Source organism: Ranitomeya imitator, chromosome 9 (genome assembly GCF_032444005.1).
Source record: "Ranitomeya imitator isolate aRanImi1 chromosome 9, aRanImi1.pri, whole genome shotgun sequence".
NCBI lineage: Eukaryota > Metazoa > Chordata > Amphibia > Anura > Dendrobatidae > Ranitomeya > Ranitomeya imitator.
Window position 1 is genome coordinate 48,379,212 of NC_091290.1, and position 19,884 is coordinate 48,399,095.

Below are 19,884 nucleotides of genomic sequence, written 5' to 3' on the forward strand. Positions count from 1 at the left end.
CCATGAATTAGACGAGTTGTGGCATCACACCTCTGACCTGGCTCCATCCCGCACCAGCTTTGCTCATTTTGGACTTAAAAAAGGTTCACACCATGACCTGAAAAGTCACCACAATGTGCTATTAAAAGGCAGACTTTTTGCTAATTTTTCAGCCTCAATTATTATTTTCAAAGATAATCAATCACAAGAAATATCATGTGAATGCAACATTTTGTCTTTCCAACATTTTGAGACTTATTGATCTGGAGGTTGGTTTATTATTTGTTTGAAAAATGAAAGTTTTGAATTTACACATTGTGGGTGAATACAAAGATTGTTTCACTTAAAATTCCAGGAATGATCTTTACTTTGGTAGATGGAAAGACAGACAGACACAGACTTGGACTGGCCCATAGGCGAACAGGAGAATCCTATGCTGGGCAACCACCCTCTTATACGAGCAGTACTTGGCACTGCATAGGTGAATTGCTATGTACAGACAAAGGCCGCATCTTATTCATTTAACAAGATAGAGAGATAGATAGACAGACAGACAGACAGATAGATGAGATGTAGTCTCAATGCTGTGAAAACATCACCAACACTTCTATTTCCTAAAAGACTTAAGGGTTAAAGGATATAATAGGTTAGATACTTTGAATCCTTTGACAATGGGATGTGACATGAGTATACACAGTCTGGGATGCAGCCAAGTCATAGGCAATATAAGCTGTGCTAACTGGAGTTCTTTGCTTTGCACTGCAAATATGGTCCTTTCAGCTAAAGGTCCAGCAAAGCTATGGCTTTGGATATGGATATTCTGTTTGTGCAGTCATATTGGTAAGTATAATTCATTATTTCAATTTCTTCCAATTCTAGCAACACACAATTACAGAACACTTGAGAAAGTTATACATAATATTTTCAAAATACTGTAGGTACTTTACTATATGACAGAACAAAATGTTGAAATGATACAGACACTTGATGGATTGCCACACTATCACACCAACATGATTCAAATATCTAATGGTACATGAAGAATAAGACATGATTATAATTAATACTTTATATAATAAAAATTAATATATTGCTCCTACTGGAAGGGTGCCCTGACAAAGTTAAAAGCAAAGGCGCATCAAACTATGATATAGAAACGGTCCATAAAGGAAGTAATTATGGAAAATAAAGTAGCAAGTGCAACCGCTGTGTCAGAATAATGGTGATCAGGACAGGACATGTTTTCTTGGTCCCACATAATAGTCTGTTGGTCTCGGCACCACATCTGGTATGTGTTACCCCTCGGTTCAATATATTTATATGTATACTATATATTTAAATTATGGTTATTTCTTACTCTTAACACACCATTAGATATATGATTCATGTTCTTATTTTCTCCCTCCAGAATTGTCACTAATCCATCGTGTACCTCATTTTCAGATTTTGTTCTATGATATAATAAACTACTTATTTTCATAATGTGTGTTAATTGTAATATTGTAACATTCTTACCCTTGGTTTCTGTAGGTGCATGTATTAGAGTTTTGGGCATATGTTATACATGTTTTGCACTATGACCCTGAATTATCAAGCAGTGTTTGCTAGAATTGTTTGGTAAAACTTCTTGAAATGTTAGAAATGTCACAAAAGTTGCATCAATTTTTTGCGGACCGAGTGGTCCATACAAAATCATGGAGACACGTCCAAGTGTCGGATCAAACACGGCAATGAAAGTCTATGGGTCCGTGAAAAACATGGACAGCAATTAAAGGAGTTGTCTGGCACCCTTCACTTCGGCATCAGATTATAGTCGTCGATGATGTCTCATTTGCTCGTTGGCCGTAGTCTATCAGCGGTTATCTTTCATGTGTTCGATTCATCGCAACGCTATAGGACACGTGAATGATACCTGCTGATTGTGCATTATTCTCAGCCTTTATGTGCGGATGTAAATTCATCGGTGCTCCTGAGTACTTCATGCAGAAGTAAAGGGCATGGACAGCGCCATTACTTGCCATATATCATTGAAAATGTGCATAATATCATAGCACAATAACTTACTATTTGCTAAATTTGAAATGCAAATGTTGTACTGAATCCATTATTAAAGGGAAGGAACCTGTCGCCTGAAAAAATGCTAATAATCTACAGATATAGGGTTAATCTCCAGGTCAATACCGTTGTGGACATGCCTGACGTCGGCACTTAGACCCATGCTGCCGAGAGGAAAATAACTTTATTCCTCCAGGTAGCATTCCAGTCTCCTTCACGGGCTCAGCACCTAAGTGGGTTCAGTCTCTTTGTATAGACAGTGGTGACTATATCTCCGCCCTTGGCACTGACTGACAGTAGCTCAGCATTAGGAACCGTCACTGCAAAGTTTGAGCCGAGTATCATTTTACTATGAAGCAATTCTTTTGGCTGAGAGAATTGGATCACAGATGCGGAGAAAATGGAAAACTTAGGATCTTAAAGGGAACCTGTCACCTGAATTTGGCGGGACTGGTTTTGGGTCATATGGGCGGAGTTTTCGGGTGTTTGATTCACCCTTTCCTTACCCGCTGGCTGCATGCTGGGTGCAATATTGGATTGAAGTTCATTCTCTGTCCTCCATAGTACACGCCTGCACAATGCAATCTTGCCTTGCGCAGGCGTGTACTACGGAGAACAGAGAATGAACTTCAATCCAATATTTCGGCCAGCATGCAGCCAGCGGGTAAGGAAAGGGTGAATCAAACACCCGAAAACTCCGCCCATATGACCCAAAACTAGTCCTGCCAAATTCAGGTGACAGGTTCCCTTTAATCTCCTCTATTGTCTGCGTAATTTGGACAGCACTCGGGTGAAATCTGAGCGTGGTCCGATGTTTTACACACATCCATAGACTTGAATGTGTGAACATGTTATGAATCGGCATGAGAAAAAACATAGATCGGCACTGCCCCATTGAATAGCATTGGTCTGAGTGCTATCCAATAAAACATCATATAGCACTCGTCTGAGCATACGCTTGTGTGAGGGAGCTCTAATAGCAATATCTGGCTAGAGCAGCAATAGATTATGCCTAGGATTAAGGACCAGCAATATATTATGCAATGACAATTGTCAGCTTCTTTATATATATAGGGTTTTTTCAATGCACCAGTGGTAGCATTTAGCTACTGTTGGAAGTGTATTAATAGTGATTTCTGGGTACAACAGCCATATATTATACCTAGGTTTTAGGGGCTTGTCCGGTCTAAAGGTACCTTCACACTGACCAACTTCACAACGATATCGCTAGTGATCCATGACGTTGCAGCGTCCTGGCTAGCGATATCGTTGTGTTTGACACGCAGCAGCGATCAAGATCCTATTGTGACATCGTTGGTCGGAGCAGAAAGTCCAGAACTTTATTTCGTCGCTGGATCTCCCGCAGACATCACTGAATCGGCGTGTGTGACGCCAATTCAGCGATGTCTTCACTGGTAACCAGGGTAAACATCGGGTTACTAAGCAGGGCCGCGCTTAGTAACCCAATGTTTACCCTGGTTACCAGTGTAAATGTAAAAAAAAAACAAACACTACATACTTACATTCCGGTGTCTGTCGCATCCCTCGGCGTTCTGCTTCCCTGCACTGTCAGCGCCGGCCGGCCGTAAAGCAGAGCACAGCGGTGACGTCACCGCTGTGCTTTACGGCCAGCCGGCGCTCACAGTCAGTGCAGGAAAGCACAGCGCTGGGAGACAGACACGGAAGGTAAGTATGTAGTGGTTTTTTTTTTTACATTAGCACTGGTAACTAGGGTAAACATCGGGTTACTAAGCGCGGCCCTGCGCTTAGTAACCCGACGTTTACCCTGGTTACCAGGGGACTTCGCATAGTTGGTCGCTGGAGAGCTGTCTGTGTAACAGCTCTCCAGCGACCACACAGCGACGCTGCAGCGATCGGCATCGTTATCTAGATCGCTGCAGCGTCGCTAAATGTGACGGTACCTTAAAACTTAAAGTCTGCAGCTTTGTGAATCCCCCATTGTGCCCACTGCTGTGCGGATTCTTCAGAGAGGAGGGGGACGTAACAGCAAGTAGTCAAGTTTTGTAAAATGTCACCGTTACCGCTGATTAGAGAAATGAATATGCGGCTCCACCCCTATGGGAGTGGAGTCCATATTCATTTCTCTAATGAGCGGTCCCACGTGACCGCTGAACAGAGGAAGAGCTGCGGTACCCGAAGACCATGAGACTGCAGGGACAGCGCCAGGATCACCGGGACTAGGTGAGTATACCTCAGCGCCCTCTCCCCCCCTCACCCGCCGACCCCACCGCTACCGTGACTCGAGTATAAGCCGAGAGGGGCACTTTCAGCCCAAAAATTTGGGCTGAAAATCTCGGCTTATACTCGAGTATATATGGTATATATATGTATATATATATATATATATATATATATATATATATATATATATATAGTATATATATATATATATATATATATATATATATATATATATATATATACAGTTAGGTCCATATATATTTGGACAGAGACATTTTTCTAATTTTGGTTATAGACATTACCACAATGAATTTTAAACAAAACAATTCAGATGCAGTTGAAGTTCAGACTTTAAGCTTTCATTTGAGGGTATCCACATTAAAACTGGATGAAGGGTTTAGGAGTTTCAGCTCCTTAACATGTGCCACCCTGTTTTTAAAGGGGCCAAAAGTTATTGGACAATTGGCTCCAGGGCTATTTCATGGACAGGTGTGGGCAATCCCTTCATTATGTCATTCTCAATTAAGCAGATAAAAGGCCTGGAGTTGATTTGAGGTGTGGTGCATGCATTTGGAAGGTTTTGCTGTGAAGTAAACATGTGGCCAAAGGAGCTCTCCATGCAGGTGAAACAAGCCATCCTTAAGCTGCGAAAACAGAAAAAACCCATCCGAGAAATTGCTGCAATATTATGAGTAGCAAAATCTACAGTTTGGTACATCCTGAGAAAGAAAGAAAGCAATGGTGAACTCATCAATGCAAAAAGACCTGGGTGCCCACAGAAGACAACAGGGGTGGATGATCGCAGAATAATCTCCATAGTGAAGAGAAACCCCTTCACAACAGCCAACCAAGTGAACAACACTCCCCAGGAGGTCGGCGTATCAATATCCAAATCTACCATAAAGAGAAGACTGCATGAAAGTAAATACAGAGGGTTCACTGCACGGTGCAAGCCACTCATAAGCATCAAGAATAAGAAGGCTAGACTGGACTTTGCTAAAAAAAATCTAAAAAAGCCAGCACAGTTCTGGAAGAACATTTTTTGGACAGATGAAACCAACATCAACCTCTACCAGAATGATGGAAAGAGAAAAGTATGGCGAAGGCGTGGTACAGCTCATGATCCAAAGCATAGCACATCATCTGTAAAACACGGCGGAGGCAGTGTGATGGCATGGGCATGCATGGCTGCCAGTGGCACTGGGTCACTTGTGTTTATTGATGATGTGACACAGGACAGAAGCAGCCGAATGAATTCTGAGGTATTCAGAGACATACTGTGTGCTCAGATCCAGCCAAATGCAGCCAAACTGATTGGTTGTCATTTCATACTACAGATGGACAATGACCCAAAACATAAAGCCAAAGTAACCCAAGAGTTTATTAAAGCAAAGAAGTGGAATATTCTTGAATGGCCAAGTCAGTCACCTGATCTCAACCCAATTGAGCAGCATTTCACTTGTTAACGACTAAACTTCAGACAGAAAGGCCCACAAACAAACAGCAACTGAAAACCTTCGCAGTGAAGGCCTGGCAGAGCATCAAAAAGGAGGAAACACAGCGTCTGGTGATGTCCATGAGTTCAAGACTTCAGGCAGTCATTGCCAACAAAGGGTTTTCAACCCAAGTACTAAAAATGAACATTTTATTTCAAATTATTGAATCTGTCCAATTACTTTTGGTCCCTTTAAAAACAGGGTGGCACATGTTAAGGAGCTGAAACTCATAAACCCTTCATCCAATTTTAATGTGGGTACCCTCAAATGAAAGCTGAAAGTCTGAACTTCACCTGCATCTGAATTGTTTTGTTTAAAATTCATTGTGGTAATGTCTATAACCAAACTTAGAAAAATGTTGTCTCTGTCCAAATATATATGGACCTAACTGTATATATATATATACAGCCCAACAGCAGCTCCATATATATATATATAAATAAAGAAAAACTTTTGTTTCTCCAGCGATCAGTCCAATGGTAGAGTAAAATATACCATTTATTTATCCATTAAAAAGTTCCAGATTTCTTCAGTAACAATATTGCATACATTCATTCCCTTATGGATGACATGTTTCGACACCACATGTTTCTGGAACTTTTTAATGGATAAATAAAAGGTATATTGTACTCTACCATTGGACTGATTGCTGGAGAGACAAAAAGTTTTTTCTTTACATGTGTGAATTTGTCCCAATCCGTTTTCCGTCCGAACTGTAACCACAGATTAGATGTATTCCTGTTTCTTCAAAGCGGTAAGCTGGCTTTGCCAAAAACTCTTTATATAAACATATATATATATATATATATATATATACACACATACACACACACACACACACACAGTGGGGGAAATAAGTATTTAATACACTGTCGATTTTGCAAGTTTTCTCACCTACAAAAATGGAGAGGTCTGTAATTTTTATTGCAGGTATACTTCAACTGTGAGAGACAAAATCTAAAACTAAAAAACAGAAAATCACATTGTATGATTTTTACATAATTGCCATTTTAGTGCATGAAATAAGTATTTGATACAATAGAAAAACAAAACTTAATATTTTGTGCAGGAACCTATTTTTTCAATTATAGAGGTCAGTTGTTTCCTGCTGTTCTTGACTAAGTTTGCCCACACTGCAGTAGGGATTTTGGCCCACTCCTCCATACAGATCTTCTCCAGATCTTTCATGTTTCGGGGCTGTCTCTGGGCAACATTGAGTTTCAGCTCCTTCCAAAGATGTTCTATTGGGTTCAGGCGTGGAGACTGAGTAGGCCATTCCAGGACCTTGAAATGCTGTGTTTTGGGTCACTGTCATGCTGTAAGACCCAGCCACGACCCATCTTCAATGCTCTTAATGAGGAAAGGAGGTTGTTGGCCAAGATCTTGCGATACATGACTCCATCCATCCTCCCTTCAATACGGTGCAGTCTTCCTGTCCCCTTTGCAGAAGAGCACCCTCAAAGTATGATGTTCCCTCCTGCATGCTTCTTCCTCCAAGCAAGGTGAATGGAGTTCTATTTTGGTCTCATCTGATCAAATGACCTTCTCCCATCCCCTCCTTTGGATCATCTAGATGATCATTGGCAAACTTGAAACAGGCATGGACATGTTCTGGCATGAGCAGGGGGACCTTGCATGCCTTGCAGAATATTAATCCATGACGGCAGAGTGTGTTATTAATGGTAATGTTTGAGGCTGCGGTCTCATCTCACTTCAGGTCTTTTACCAGGTCCTCCCTTGTAGTTCTGGGCTGATTCCTGACCTTTCTCAGAATCATCCTTTCCCCACGAGGCGAGATCTTGCATGGATCCCCAAACCGAGGAAGATTGACAGTCATCTTGTGTTTTCTTCCATTTTCTAATAATTGTGCCAACAGTTGTTGCCTTCTCACCAAGCTCCTTGCTTATTGTACTGTAGCCCATCACAGCCTTGTTCAGGTCTACAATTTTGTCCCTGGTTTCCTTAAACAGCTTTTTGGTCTTGGCCATGGTGGAGAAATTGGAATGTAATTGATTGTGTGGACTGGTGTCTCTTATACAGGTAACAAGTTCAAACTGGTGCCATTAATACAGGTAATGAGTGCCTAATAGGAGGGCTTCTTAAAGTAAAACTAACAGGTCTGTGAGATTCAGAATTCATGCTGGTTGAAAGGTGATCGATACTTATTTTATGCAATAAAATGCAATTTAATTCCTTAACAAACATGCAATGTGATTTTTGTTTCTTATTTTTAGATTCTGCCTCTCACAGTTGAAGTGTACAAACAATAAAAATTACAGACCTCTCCATTCATTGTAGGTGGGAAAACTTGCAAAATCGTCAGTGTATCAAATACTTTTTCTCCCCACTGCATATGTGGAGAGAGATACATGTTCTCGTTACCTTAATTATGATTGTTGGGGCTGTAACATGGTAGCAATGAAATATAAACTGCATGTATTGTATTCCAGGAATTGTGATGCTTGATCCAATGATGCCAACCCCAGCTCCAATACGTAAGTATCCCAAAGCTAAGACTAAAACTTTATATATATATATATATATATATATATATATATATATATATATATATATATATATATTCGTCTTTTAAATTTTAAGAATGACAAAAAGGAAAAATGGTCTGATGCAAAAGTTTGGGCATCCTGGATGTTTAGTACTTAGTAGCACCCCTTTTTGAAATTTTTGCAGCTTGTAAACTCTTTTTGTAGCCTGCCAAGAGTCTATCAATTCTTGTCTAAGGGATTTATCTTCAGTCTATCTTGGAAACTTCTTCCAGTTCTGTGAGATTCCTGGGTCATCTTGTATGCACTGCTATTTTGAGGTCTGGCTACAGATTTTTAACGATGTTCAAATCAGGGGACATTGAGGACCATTGTAAAGCCTTCAGCTTGCGACTTTTGACGTAATCTATTATGGATTGTGAAGTGTGGATCATTATCCATTCGTAGAAGCCATCCTCTTTTCAACTTCAGCTTTTTCACAGATGGTATTATGTTTGCATCAAGAATTTGTTGAAATTTCATTGAACCCATTGTTTTCTTCACCTCTGAAATTTTTCCCTTGTCATTGGCTGCAACACAAACCCAAAGCATAATTCCTCCACCCCCATGCTTAATGGTTGGTGAGATGTTCTTTTCCTGAAATTCTGTGCCCTTTTTTCTCCACACATACACCTTTTTTCATTGTGGTCAAAGAATTATATTTTAACCTCATTGGTTTGTAGGACTTTTTTTCAAAATCCAACAGACTTGTTTAGCTATTCTATTGCATACTTCTCACCCTGAATTATATAGTGAGGACGCAGGAAAGGTTTTCTTTTGATGACTCTTCCATGAAGGCCATACTTGTGCAGGTGTCTCTGAACAGTAGAACAACCACAACTTCAAAGTCTGCTAAATCTTTCTGAAGGTTTTTTGCAGTCATGCGGGGGTTCTGAATTGCCTCTCTAGCTGTCAGGAGTGGGTCACTTTCTCCTGGGAGATCAGGGGTTAGAAGATCACTACATATTGTGAATCACAGATCTTCCACTTAGCCTGTGTGTTTGTGTTTCATATTAAATGGTTGTTGTTTCCTTTGGTGCTGAAGAGGTTAATGACCCTTTCTATGCTGGTTAGAAACTTGCAGCTCCATCTCACAGCTGTTCCTGATCTGATCATTTCCTCTTGCTATAAAATCTGGCCAGACCTTCTCTTTCTTGCCAGTGAAAGTTTTACTTCCTAACTCCTTGGAGTCACTGTGCTGAGCTTGAGGTCATTGTTGCTGCTGGAGATTGTTGCATGCTGCTTTTGGGTGCACGGTTTCCTCATTGACCTATTCCCATTTGATTTGTACATTCCTACCCTTCCTTATATACCTCTCTACGTTTTGAGGAGTGTTTTCTATGTTATTTGCTTTCTGTTATCCCTGTTTGTCTTACATGCTTATACACTAGCATTTCTGTTCCAGGCCTCCTTGGGAGAGGGAGGGAACAGTTTAGGGTATTACAGGAGAACAGTAACGCTGGAGGCCCAAACCTCCTCACCTTTAAAGGTACCTTTGGGAGCAGGGATAATTAAGGTCCCAGCCCTAGGGACAGTGTAGGGCACTTTTCCCTTTTATGTAGAGTCTCAGTGTGACACTAGCAATCCAACGACCAGCTGTCAGTGAAATTTTGCTTGGTTTTCCAGACCTTATTTTAACCTCCATTTTTCCGGTAAACTGCCATTTCTAAATTACATTTCAAACTGAGGAAAGGGCAAATGAAAACGCTATACTATCTTCTTATAGCTTTCTCTTGCTTTGTGGGCCTCCACCATTTTCATTTTCAAAGTACTAGGCAGCTCCTTAGAAGAACCCTGGCTGCTGGTTTTTGGTACATGGTTAGAGGAGGCTGGGATGGGATAAAGCTGGGAAATTTGCATCACCTGACCTTTTCTAATGTTGATAGTGAACAAGCCATAACTCTAACAACCTAATTTAGAGCTGAAACCTTGATTAGCCCTTTCACCCCCGGAGCTTTTTCCACTTTTTCATTTTGGTTTTTTGCTCCCCTCCTTCCCAGAGCCATAACTTTTTTATTTTTCCGTCAATATGGCCATGTGAGGGCTTATTTTTTGCGGGACAAGATGTTCTTTTGAACAACACCATTGGTTTTACCATGCCGTGTAACAGAAAACGTGAAAAAAATTCCAAGTGTGATGAAATTGCAAAAAAAGTGCAATCTCACACTTGTTTTTTGTTTTACTTTTTTGCTAGGTTCACCAAATGCTAAAACTAACCTGCCATTATGATTCTCCAGGTCATTACGAGTTCATAGACTCCTAACATGTCTAGGTTATTTTTTATCTAAGTGGTGAAAAAAAATTCCAAAGTTTGCTAAAAAAATTGCGTGATTTTCCGATACCCGTAGCGTCTCCAATTTTTGTGATCTGGGATCAGGTGAGGGCTTATTTTTTGCATGCCGAGCTGTCGTTTTTAATGATACCATTTTGGTGTAGATACGTTCTTTTGATCGCCCGTTATTGCATTTTAATGCAATGTTGCGGCGACCAAAAAACGTAATTTTGGCGTTTTGATTTTTTTCTCGCTACGCCATTTAGCGGTCAGGTTAATCCTTTGTTTTTATTGATAGATCGGGCGATTCTGAACGCGGTGATACCAAATATGTGTATGTTTGATTTTTTTTTTTAATTGTTTTATTTTGATTGGGGCGAAAGGGGGGTAATTTGAACTTTTATATATTTTTTATTTTTTTTATATTTTTAATCACTTTTTTCTTTAATTTTGGCATGCTTCTAGTTAATGGGCACGGGCGGATCGTGATTCCGCTCGCGCTCATTGCGCGCACATGTCAGCTGTACAAAACAGCTGACATGTCGCGGCTTTGAGGTGGGCTCACCGCCGGAGCCCACCTCAAAGCGGGGGATCTGCCAGCTGACGTACTATTCCATCAGCTGGCAGAAAGGGGTTAAAGTTATCTGAGAACACAAATCTCCAAGGGTGCCCAAACGTTTGCATTGGCCCATTGTCCTTTTCACAATTTTTAAAATGCTAAAGATTAAAATATATATTTTTTTTTGCCTAAAATACAAATAAAGTGTGTTATCTTTAACTTTAGGCCTAACGTTTGGGATAATTTCAGCTTTAACTTGCTTAACTATTCTCAATAATAGTAATTTTGACCGGGGGTGCCCAAACTTTTACATGCCACTGTATCTTGTATGCTATTGAAAGTATTTAAAAAATACGTCTTTCTCTCTGTGTAGGTTAAGCTTTAATAACATGGCATGTATTACTGCAGAAGCCAATTACAAATACATAACATGCTGACCTGAGGTGGTCATAGAAAAAAATGGGGCCCCATAACAAAAGTTCTAATTGGGATGCACTTCCATTAAAAAAAATATTTGGCAGAGTAGTCAGGGTTATGATAAATAGGCTCAGTCAAGGTAGTGCATGCTTCCCAACCTTTTAAGACAGCATGAGGGCCATGTATTATGGCACATACACAGCAATTTTCCCCTTATTGAAACCCCTTAGTGCTTTCACACACCACAATACCCCATTCATGGTCAGCATTCAGCATGATGCCCATCAAAATTCCCTTCTTACACACAAGATGAGTTCCTTATTGCGATTTCCTCAACATAATTTGTCTCCACAGTACCCCCCTCACAGTATCATGACCCTACAGTGTTTTCTACAGAGCATTATGACACCAACAAAATGGCCATCAACGGTATAGGACCCTCATAGCCCCAACACGGTACGATGTCCATAGTTTTCCCACACAGTATGCTGATTCCCATATCTCCCCAACACAGTGTGATGGAGCTCTTAGTTCCCCAACACAGCATGATGAACCCTACAGCCTTCTACTCATCACACAGTATGATGCCCACAGAGTTCCCCCAGCACTATGATTGCTTCATTGCATGATGACCTCCACACACCATGATGCCCCCTCGGTTCCCACACTCCACCCAAAGTGCTGACAGAATGTGGAGTCAGGCTTCATGCAGCAGGTGCCATCCAGTGATGTAAGGCACAGGCAGAATAGTTGAGCGTGGAGACAATGGCTCTATATTCCACCATTTTTTTTAGTAGCCACATGGTCTTCTTCTATTAACAGTACGCCACTAAATCCTGGACCAATTAGTAAGCATGATTGTTGGAAATTACCTCATTATGGCATAAGTCAAATTTTGCCAACAAATGACCAGAAAAGTCAGATCATGTCAACATGTTTTTTTTCTAAGAATAAATATTCCTTAAAAAGACGGTCAAGGACTTTAAGGTCAACTAGTCCGATGAGGTCCTCAGCAAATTTCTCCCTGCAACCCTACTGCTGTTTGACAGATCTCTTCCTATATACACATGTAACAGACATATCAATGGACTGGAGGTTTGGTGGGAGAAGCTGACCAGGGATCCAAGTAATCTGGTCTCTGTCTTAAGCTCCTGTCCGGCTACTCAAAGTTTGTTTACTCTGAAATGCCACAGTACTTCAGACTAAATCATACCTGACTACAATCATGCAGCTAGGTGCGGATTCCTGCTGGACATGGTTTGGGAAGCATAAATCTAATGACAGGTTCCCTTATAATCATACCACACTGACAGCCTGGAGCCACCATTGCAGGGAGCAGAGTATCTTAATGGATAAAGTCTTTATGGATGAATTCAATGTACAACAGGTGTACGCAAGTCTCCTCTAGTTATGGCTGCAGCAATCCATAATGTTTTATTTTAAATATATATGGCGGCAGGAATCAATAATGTTTTATTTTAAATATGTATTTATGAACTTGGTTTGTAGATCTGTATAAAGACACTAACAATTTATAGGACCTTTTAAAAATGTAAATGGGTGAAGAGTAATGATGAACTTTATTACTCATACCTTGCCCCATGTCTTATAAATGTGCACACCGGTAGTTTTAGTATATACTGAATGAACGTCACATCTGAGGCTGTGGGGTCCCATGTCAGAGAATTGGGATGTTGGGGTGTTATCATGTACTGAACAAAACAGGAGCAGGTGGGGATCCAAGAACGTGAGTGGACATTTCCAAACGATAGCAGGATTTTAGAATTTTGGAACTTTCAATGGAAGTCTTCAAACGGAGGCTGGACAGACATCTATCTGAGATGGTTTAGTGAATCCTGCATTGAGAAGGGGGTTGGACACGATGACCCTGGAGGTCCCTCCAGCTCTAAAATTCTATGATTCTAACTCCTTATTCCTTTTCATATTTGGTGGAAAAACTACGTTATTCATAAAGCTTATTAGGTTTTATTAGAGCTTAAAGATTTTGTGCATTATGTATCTACTGAGTTTCTTATATATTCTCTATAGATTGATTTATTGTTCTCATTCTGTTGCTTCTAACATTGTTTTTCGTCAATGCAGCACAATTCACAAGTCACAGTGGACAAGTTTGTAGCACATGGGGAAATTACCACTTCAAGTCATTTAATGGCGATATCTACAGCTTTCCTGGAACCTGCAATTACTTATTTGCTTCTCATTGCAAAAGCAACAATGAAGACTTCAACATTCAGATCCGACGCAGTGTGGAACATGGCAATCCTGTTATAACCCACATCACAGCGATTCTAGATGGAGTGGTGGTAGAAATCAAGAATAAGGCTATTATGTTGGATGGACTCTTGTAAGTTTTTTTTACTTGTACTTCATTCACTTTCTATTGTCCCTATGAAATGGTTAATGATTAAACTGTTCTTGTAGGGTGACAGAGCTCCCAACTGAGAAGTCCAGGGTTCGAATTGACAAACTAGGCGACAATATCAAGATCACAGTATCCAATGATATTTCTCTGATATGCAACAAAGACGACAGTCTTCTGGTAAATGAAAATATGTTTCTCTATACATTTTGTATAGTATTTCACACTATCACCATGCAGAGGTAAAATCAAAAAAGGGAATACAAAACTAGTCTATTCCTCTCATTAAAGGGAATCTCTCACCGCCTTGGACACTTTTCAGCTATTATTGTGGGCATACAGGCAATAGAAATGTTAATCTAGTCTTACCTGTATGCCTCATAGCTGCTGTCTAGATGTGGAGAAATAGACTTTTATCTTGTTATGCTAATGATTTCTTCCAGGCTCCAGGGAGTGTGCGGTGCCTGGAAGAAATCCCTGCCTTCGCTCTTCATTATACTATCACCCCCTCCCATGCAATTCACACTGACCTGTGATGTGCAGTTGTGGATCCAGAATGCTGTGCATCCGCCCTGCGACAATCTGTACATCTCCCTTCTCTCTATGGTCATTGTATTCAGCGTTCTTGTGTGCCGGCGCCCTGCACTCGCTCAACAATCTGTACCTCTCCCTTCTCTCTAGGGTCAGTGTATTCAGCGCTCTTGTGTGCCGGCGCCCTGCACTCGCTCAACAATCTGTACCTCTTCCTTCTCTCTATGGTCAGCGTATTCAGCGTTCTTGTGTGCCGGCGCCCTGCATTCACTCAACAATCTGTACCTCTCCCTTCTCTCTAGGGTCAGTGTATTCAGCGCTCCTGTGTGCCGGCGCCCTGTACTCGCTCAACAATCTGTACCTCTTCCTTCTCTCCATGGTCAGTGTGTTCAGCGTTCTTGTGTGCCGGCGCCCTGCACTCACTCAACAATCTGTACCTCTCCCTTCTCTCTAGGGTCAGTGTATTCAGCGCTCTTGTGTGCCGGCGCCCTGCACTCGCTCAACAATCTGTACCTCTTCCTTCTCTCTATGGTCAGTGTATTCAGCGTTCTTGTGTGCCGGCGCCCTGCACTTGCTCAACAATCTGTACCTCTTCCTTCTCTCTGTGGTCAGTGTATTCAGTGTTCTTGTGTGGCGGCACCCTGCACTCACTCAACAATCTGTACCTCTCCCTTCTCTCTAGGGTCAGTGTATTCAGTGCTCTTGTGTGCCGGCGCCCTGTACGAGCTCAACATTCTGTACCTCTTCCTTCACTCTATGGTCAGTGTATTCAGTGTTCTTGTGTGCCGGCGCCCTGCACTCACTCAACAATCTGTACCTCTCCCTTCTCTCTAGGGTCAGTGTATTCAGCACTCTTGTGTGCCGGCGCCCTGTACTCGCTCAACAATCTGTACCTCTTCTTTCTCTCTATGGTCAGTGTATTCAGCGTTCTTGTGTGTCGGCTCCCTGAACTCGCTCGACAATCTGTACCTCTCCCTTCTCTCTAGGGTCAGTGTATTCAGCATTCCTGTGTGCCGGAGTCCTGCACTCACTGGACAATCTGTACCTCTTCTTTCTCTCTATGGTCAGTGTATTCAGCGTTCTTGTGTGCCAGCGCACTGCACTCACTCAACAAGCTGTACTTCTCCCTTCTCTCTATGGTCAGTGTATTCAGTGCTCTTGTGTGCAGGCGCCCTGCACTCGCTCAACAATCTGTACCTCTCCCTTCTCTCTATGGTCAGTGTATTCAGTGTTGTTGTGTATCGGAGCCCTACACTCACTGGACAATCTGTACCTCTTCCTTCTCGCTATGGTCAGTGTATTCAGCATTCTTGTGTGTCGGCGCCCTGCACTCGCTAGACAATCTGTATCCTTTCCTTTCTCTCTATGGTTAATGTATTCAGTGTGTGAGTGCACAGTGAATGTGCGGGATTCCAAAGCCATAACTGCATGTCACAGGGAGGCAGGGATTTCTCACAGGCGTTCCACGCCTCATAGCCTGGAGGAACTCATTAGCATATTGAAATAAAAGTCTATTTCCCTCTGTACTGGCTTAAAGTCAGAAGTATGAAGCAAAGAACTCAACTCTAGAAAGTCAATTAGTTTATGTGTAAAAATGGGGTCTTCATTAGATGCTAAAAAAATCCAAAGTAGTAATTTACATTGGGGTGTAGTGATAGGTCACTATTTGAGGCTTTTGTGTTCTTTTGTAGTCCAGTCCTGGTAATTTTTAGATATCATTAGATAAAATGAATGTTCCCTAATTTCAAAGGCACAACTTGAGTAGACTTTTACCTTTTAGCTGAAACTAAACCGTGACAAGTACGCAAACCAAACGTGTGGGCTGTGTGGTGACTTCAGTGGTGTCCGTGGCTTCACATTAGATGGTAAGTACTAACAACACATTTTCTCGTTCAGTAATATTTCTGCACGTATAGCTAAAATACATTAGCTACTGATGGCAAGGGAGAAAAAAATAAAAAAGCACAGACTCTGGTGCCAATTCATACAATCAGTATAAGGGGTCCATCTTTAGAATTTATGTATACGGCAAAGCAATTTACATACCTATATGGCTGCACACAAGGCTCATATGTTTCAATAATATGGACACATAGGCTCTCCATGCCCAACCTCTTCATGGTTGGAGACCTTTTAACTTGACAGCAAATTGCTCTAATCCTATAAGGAATGAAATAAATGGTAATGCAAAGTATAATGACAAAACAAAAAATGAAATAATTCTTTGTTCAGGTAAACAGCTCACTCCTGTAGAATATGGAAATATGCAAAAAAGGAACGGCCCAACCGAAGAATGTCTAGATGTGATCGCTTCTGCTCCAAATGATTGCAGAGACAAGGTAAAAAAACAAACTTTTTTTGAGAAAATTAGAGCTGGCAGCATAGTAAAGGTATTTTTTAAAGCAAAAAAAAAAGTGTAAAACGTTATAAAACCCTAAATCTTGATGGACATTAGAGGGAATCATCATTCGATCTCAGCCCTTATCTGTTCTCTCCCCCAAACAGGGAGGTGTGAGGCCACAGTCTATAGTATTACACTAACTAGAGAGACTGAGATGAAAAAAAACTACAATCATACCAACACACTTACAAAACAACAGATTGGAAGACGGGGAGGGATAGGTAGGAGAAACCAAATAGGTGAAGATAAGGATAGGCACTCAAGCCAACTCCACACATTAATCACCAGAACAACTCTCCAAACCTGAACTACTGCTCCAGCACCTAACCAGGCAGAATGAACTATCACTGGTCAGAAGCAAGGAGGAGGTTGTTATACCTGTTGGGAGCAATTAAATCAGAACAGCTGATACCAACCAAACAGAGAACTCCAGGAGTCCAACAAAGCAGTATAACCCTTGCAGTACCAGAGCAAAGAAAGCCAGAACTGCTAATAGGACGGTGAAGCCGTTCTAACTACCGCAGGTGTATGTTGCCACTAGACGCTGCAAATGACTGAGCTCACTCTGTCACAGTAACCCTATGACAGAAAGCTCACCCTGCCCACACCAGGCTCTCTGTCTACATTGTATATTAACAGCTGCTTATCAGTGGAGAGGGTGTGGTTGGATGACTTGGCACGAGGCACCTAGTAAGGATAATGATAATGTCCTAGTGATAAAACCTTCATTGTAAGTAAACAGCACCTAGCCTAATAATTGACAGATAACGTAGCAAATACATGCTGACAGATTCCCTTTAAATGTCCAACATATTGAAACCAAATACAAGCTGTGGTTTCAGGTTGTCATCCACTTTACTTTTATAATGTTCTGATTTATTGTCATATTACATTTCTACTTTCTATCGCTAATCATATATATACAGTATCACCTATTTGTGCTTCAAAGATCCTTTATGAAAAATCACACACACATATAGGAATGTACAAATTATATTATCAGCTCTTTTCTATGCATTACTGTAATTATTATTATTTATTATTGTAGCGCCATTTATTCCATGGAGTTTTACATGTGAAAAGGGGTGTTCATAATAAAAAAACCCAAGTACAATAATCTTGAAGATAACGAGTTGCCCACTGCTGCAAGAGGAGAGAGGACACTGCCCGCGAGGGCTCACAATCGCAATAAGCTCTGTTTTTTATGAACAACATCTGTTTTTCCTTTTTAAATGAGATGGAGCATCCTAAATATATGATGTAATATTGTAAAGTACAATTCTGAAAATACATTACTATTAATGGCATAGCAGAGGAATATTGTACAGAGTGTCACAATAAAGCATGGTCCACTGAAGCATCAAGGGTCCAAGTGTAGCAAGCATCCACGCTTAGTTCTAATATCTAATTCTTTCAAAATTGGTTCTGTCTTTTTGCATCTGTGTGATAACACTGAAGACATTCATCCATTGCAAGTAGTGATGAGCGAATGTGCTGGGATATGGTGTTATCTGTACATGCTCGTGTGCTAAAAGAGTGACTTCGGCGTGCTCGAATAATATGTTCGAGTCCCCGCGGCTGCATTTCTCATGGCTGTTTGACAGCTGCAACACATGGAGGGATTGTCTGTTTGTTTGACAATCCCTGTATATGCTGCATCTGTCTAACAGCCGCGAGACATGCAGCCGTGGGGACTCGAACACATTTTCCGAGAACGCTGAAGACACTGGGTTAGCACATGACCATGCTCGGATAATGCCTTATCCCAGCACATTCGCTCATCATTAATTGCAACACATTGTGACATATAATACTAGCTATTGAACCCGTTCTATGCCCGGGGGGCAAGCATTTATATTGGTATATGGTCTCCATCCTGTCATGTGCTGCTCCATCCTGCGTCCCCATCCGGTCATGTGCTGCTCCCATCCTGCGCCCCCATTCTGACATGTGCTGCTCCCATCCTGCGCCCCCATTCTGACATGTGCTGCTCCCATCCTGCGCCCCCATTCTGACGTGCTGCTCCCATCCTGCGCCCCAATTCTGACATGCGCTGCTCCCATCCTGCACCCCCATTCTGACATGCGCTGCTCCCATCCTACGCCTCCATTCTGACATGTGCTGCTCCCATCCTGCGCCTCCATCCTGTCATGTGCTGCTCCCATCCTGCGCCCCGTTCTGTCATGTGCTGCTGCCATCCTGCACCCCCGTTCTGTCATTTGCTGCCGTATTCTGTGATGTGCTGCTCCCATCCTGCGCCCCTGTTCTGTCATGTGCTGCTCCCATCCTGCGCCCCCGTTCTGTCATGTGCTCCCATCCTGCGCCACCGTTCTGTAATTTGCTGCTCCCATCCATATGCCCCGTACACTGCTCCATAAAGGTTTATGGCCCCCATAAGATGCTCCATAGTATATGCGCCATACACTGCTCCATAAAGGTTTATGGCCCGAATAATATTCTCCATAGTATTGTATGCCCCGTGCACTGCTCCATAAAGGTTTATGGTCCCCATAAGATGCTTCATAGTATTATATGCCCCGTATGCTGCTCCATAAAGGTTGATGGCCCCCATAAGATGCTCCATAGTATATGCCCCCGTACACTGCTCCATAAAGGTTTATTGCCCCCATAAGATGCTCCATAGTATTATATGCCCCGTATGCTGCTCCATAAAGGTTGATGGCTCCCATAAGATGCTCCATAGTATATGCCCCCGTACACTGCTCCATAAAGGTTTATGGCCCCCATAACATGCTCCATGATATATTATATGCCCCATATGCTGCTGCGATATATAAAAACAAACTAACATACTCGCCTATCGTCGCTGGGCACCGAGTGCTGGGGGGCCTGAGCAGGTGGGGACACCGGCGCGCTGTGGGGGTCAGGTGCCGGAGTCGCCGCTAGCTCAGGCCCCCGACACTTGCTATATTCACCTGGCCCTGATCCAGCGCTGCGTGCCGCTTCTTCCGGCTCCTCTGGCTGTGACTGTTCAGTCAGAGGGCAGCGCGCATTAAGCGCATCATCGCGCCCTCTGAACTGTGAACGT

General features: G+C 41.9%; 1 protein-coding gene across 1 annotated transcript in view; it reads left to right on the plus strand.

Moving 5' to 3' along the window:
- The first annotated feature begins 736 nt into the window (after window positions 1-736).
- The window catches only part of LOC138648919 (mucin-5AC-like), a 130,220-nt gene continuing 111,072 nt past the window's right edge, over window positions 737-19,884 (plus strand). The window contains exons 1-6 of the mRNA XM_069738900.1: window positions 737-819; window positions 8,183-8,227; window positions 13,627-13,888; window positions 13,966-14,083; window positions 16,215-16,299; window positions 16,667-16,773. Of these exons, the coding sequence (XP_069595001.1) occupies window positions 747-819; window positions 8,183-8,227; window positions 13,627-13,888; window positions 13,966-14,083; window positions 16,215-16,299; window positions 16,667-16,773 (690 nt within the window). The 5' untranslated portion in view covers window positions 737-746. The remainder of the gene's footprint in view (window positions 820-8,182; window positions 8,228-13,626; window positions 13,889-13,965; window positions 14,084-16,214; window positions 16,300-16,666; window positions 16,774-19,884) is intronic.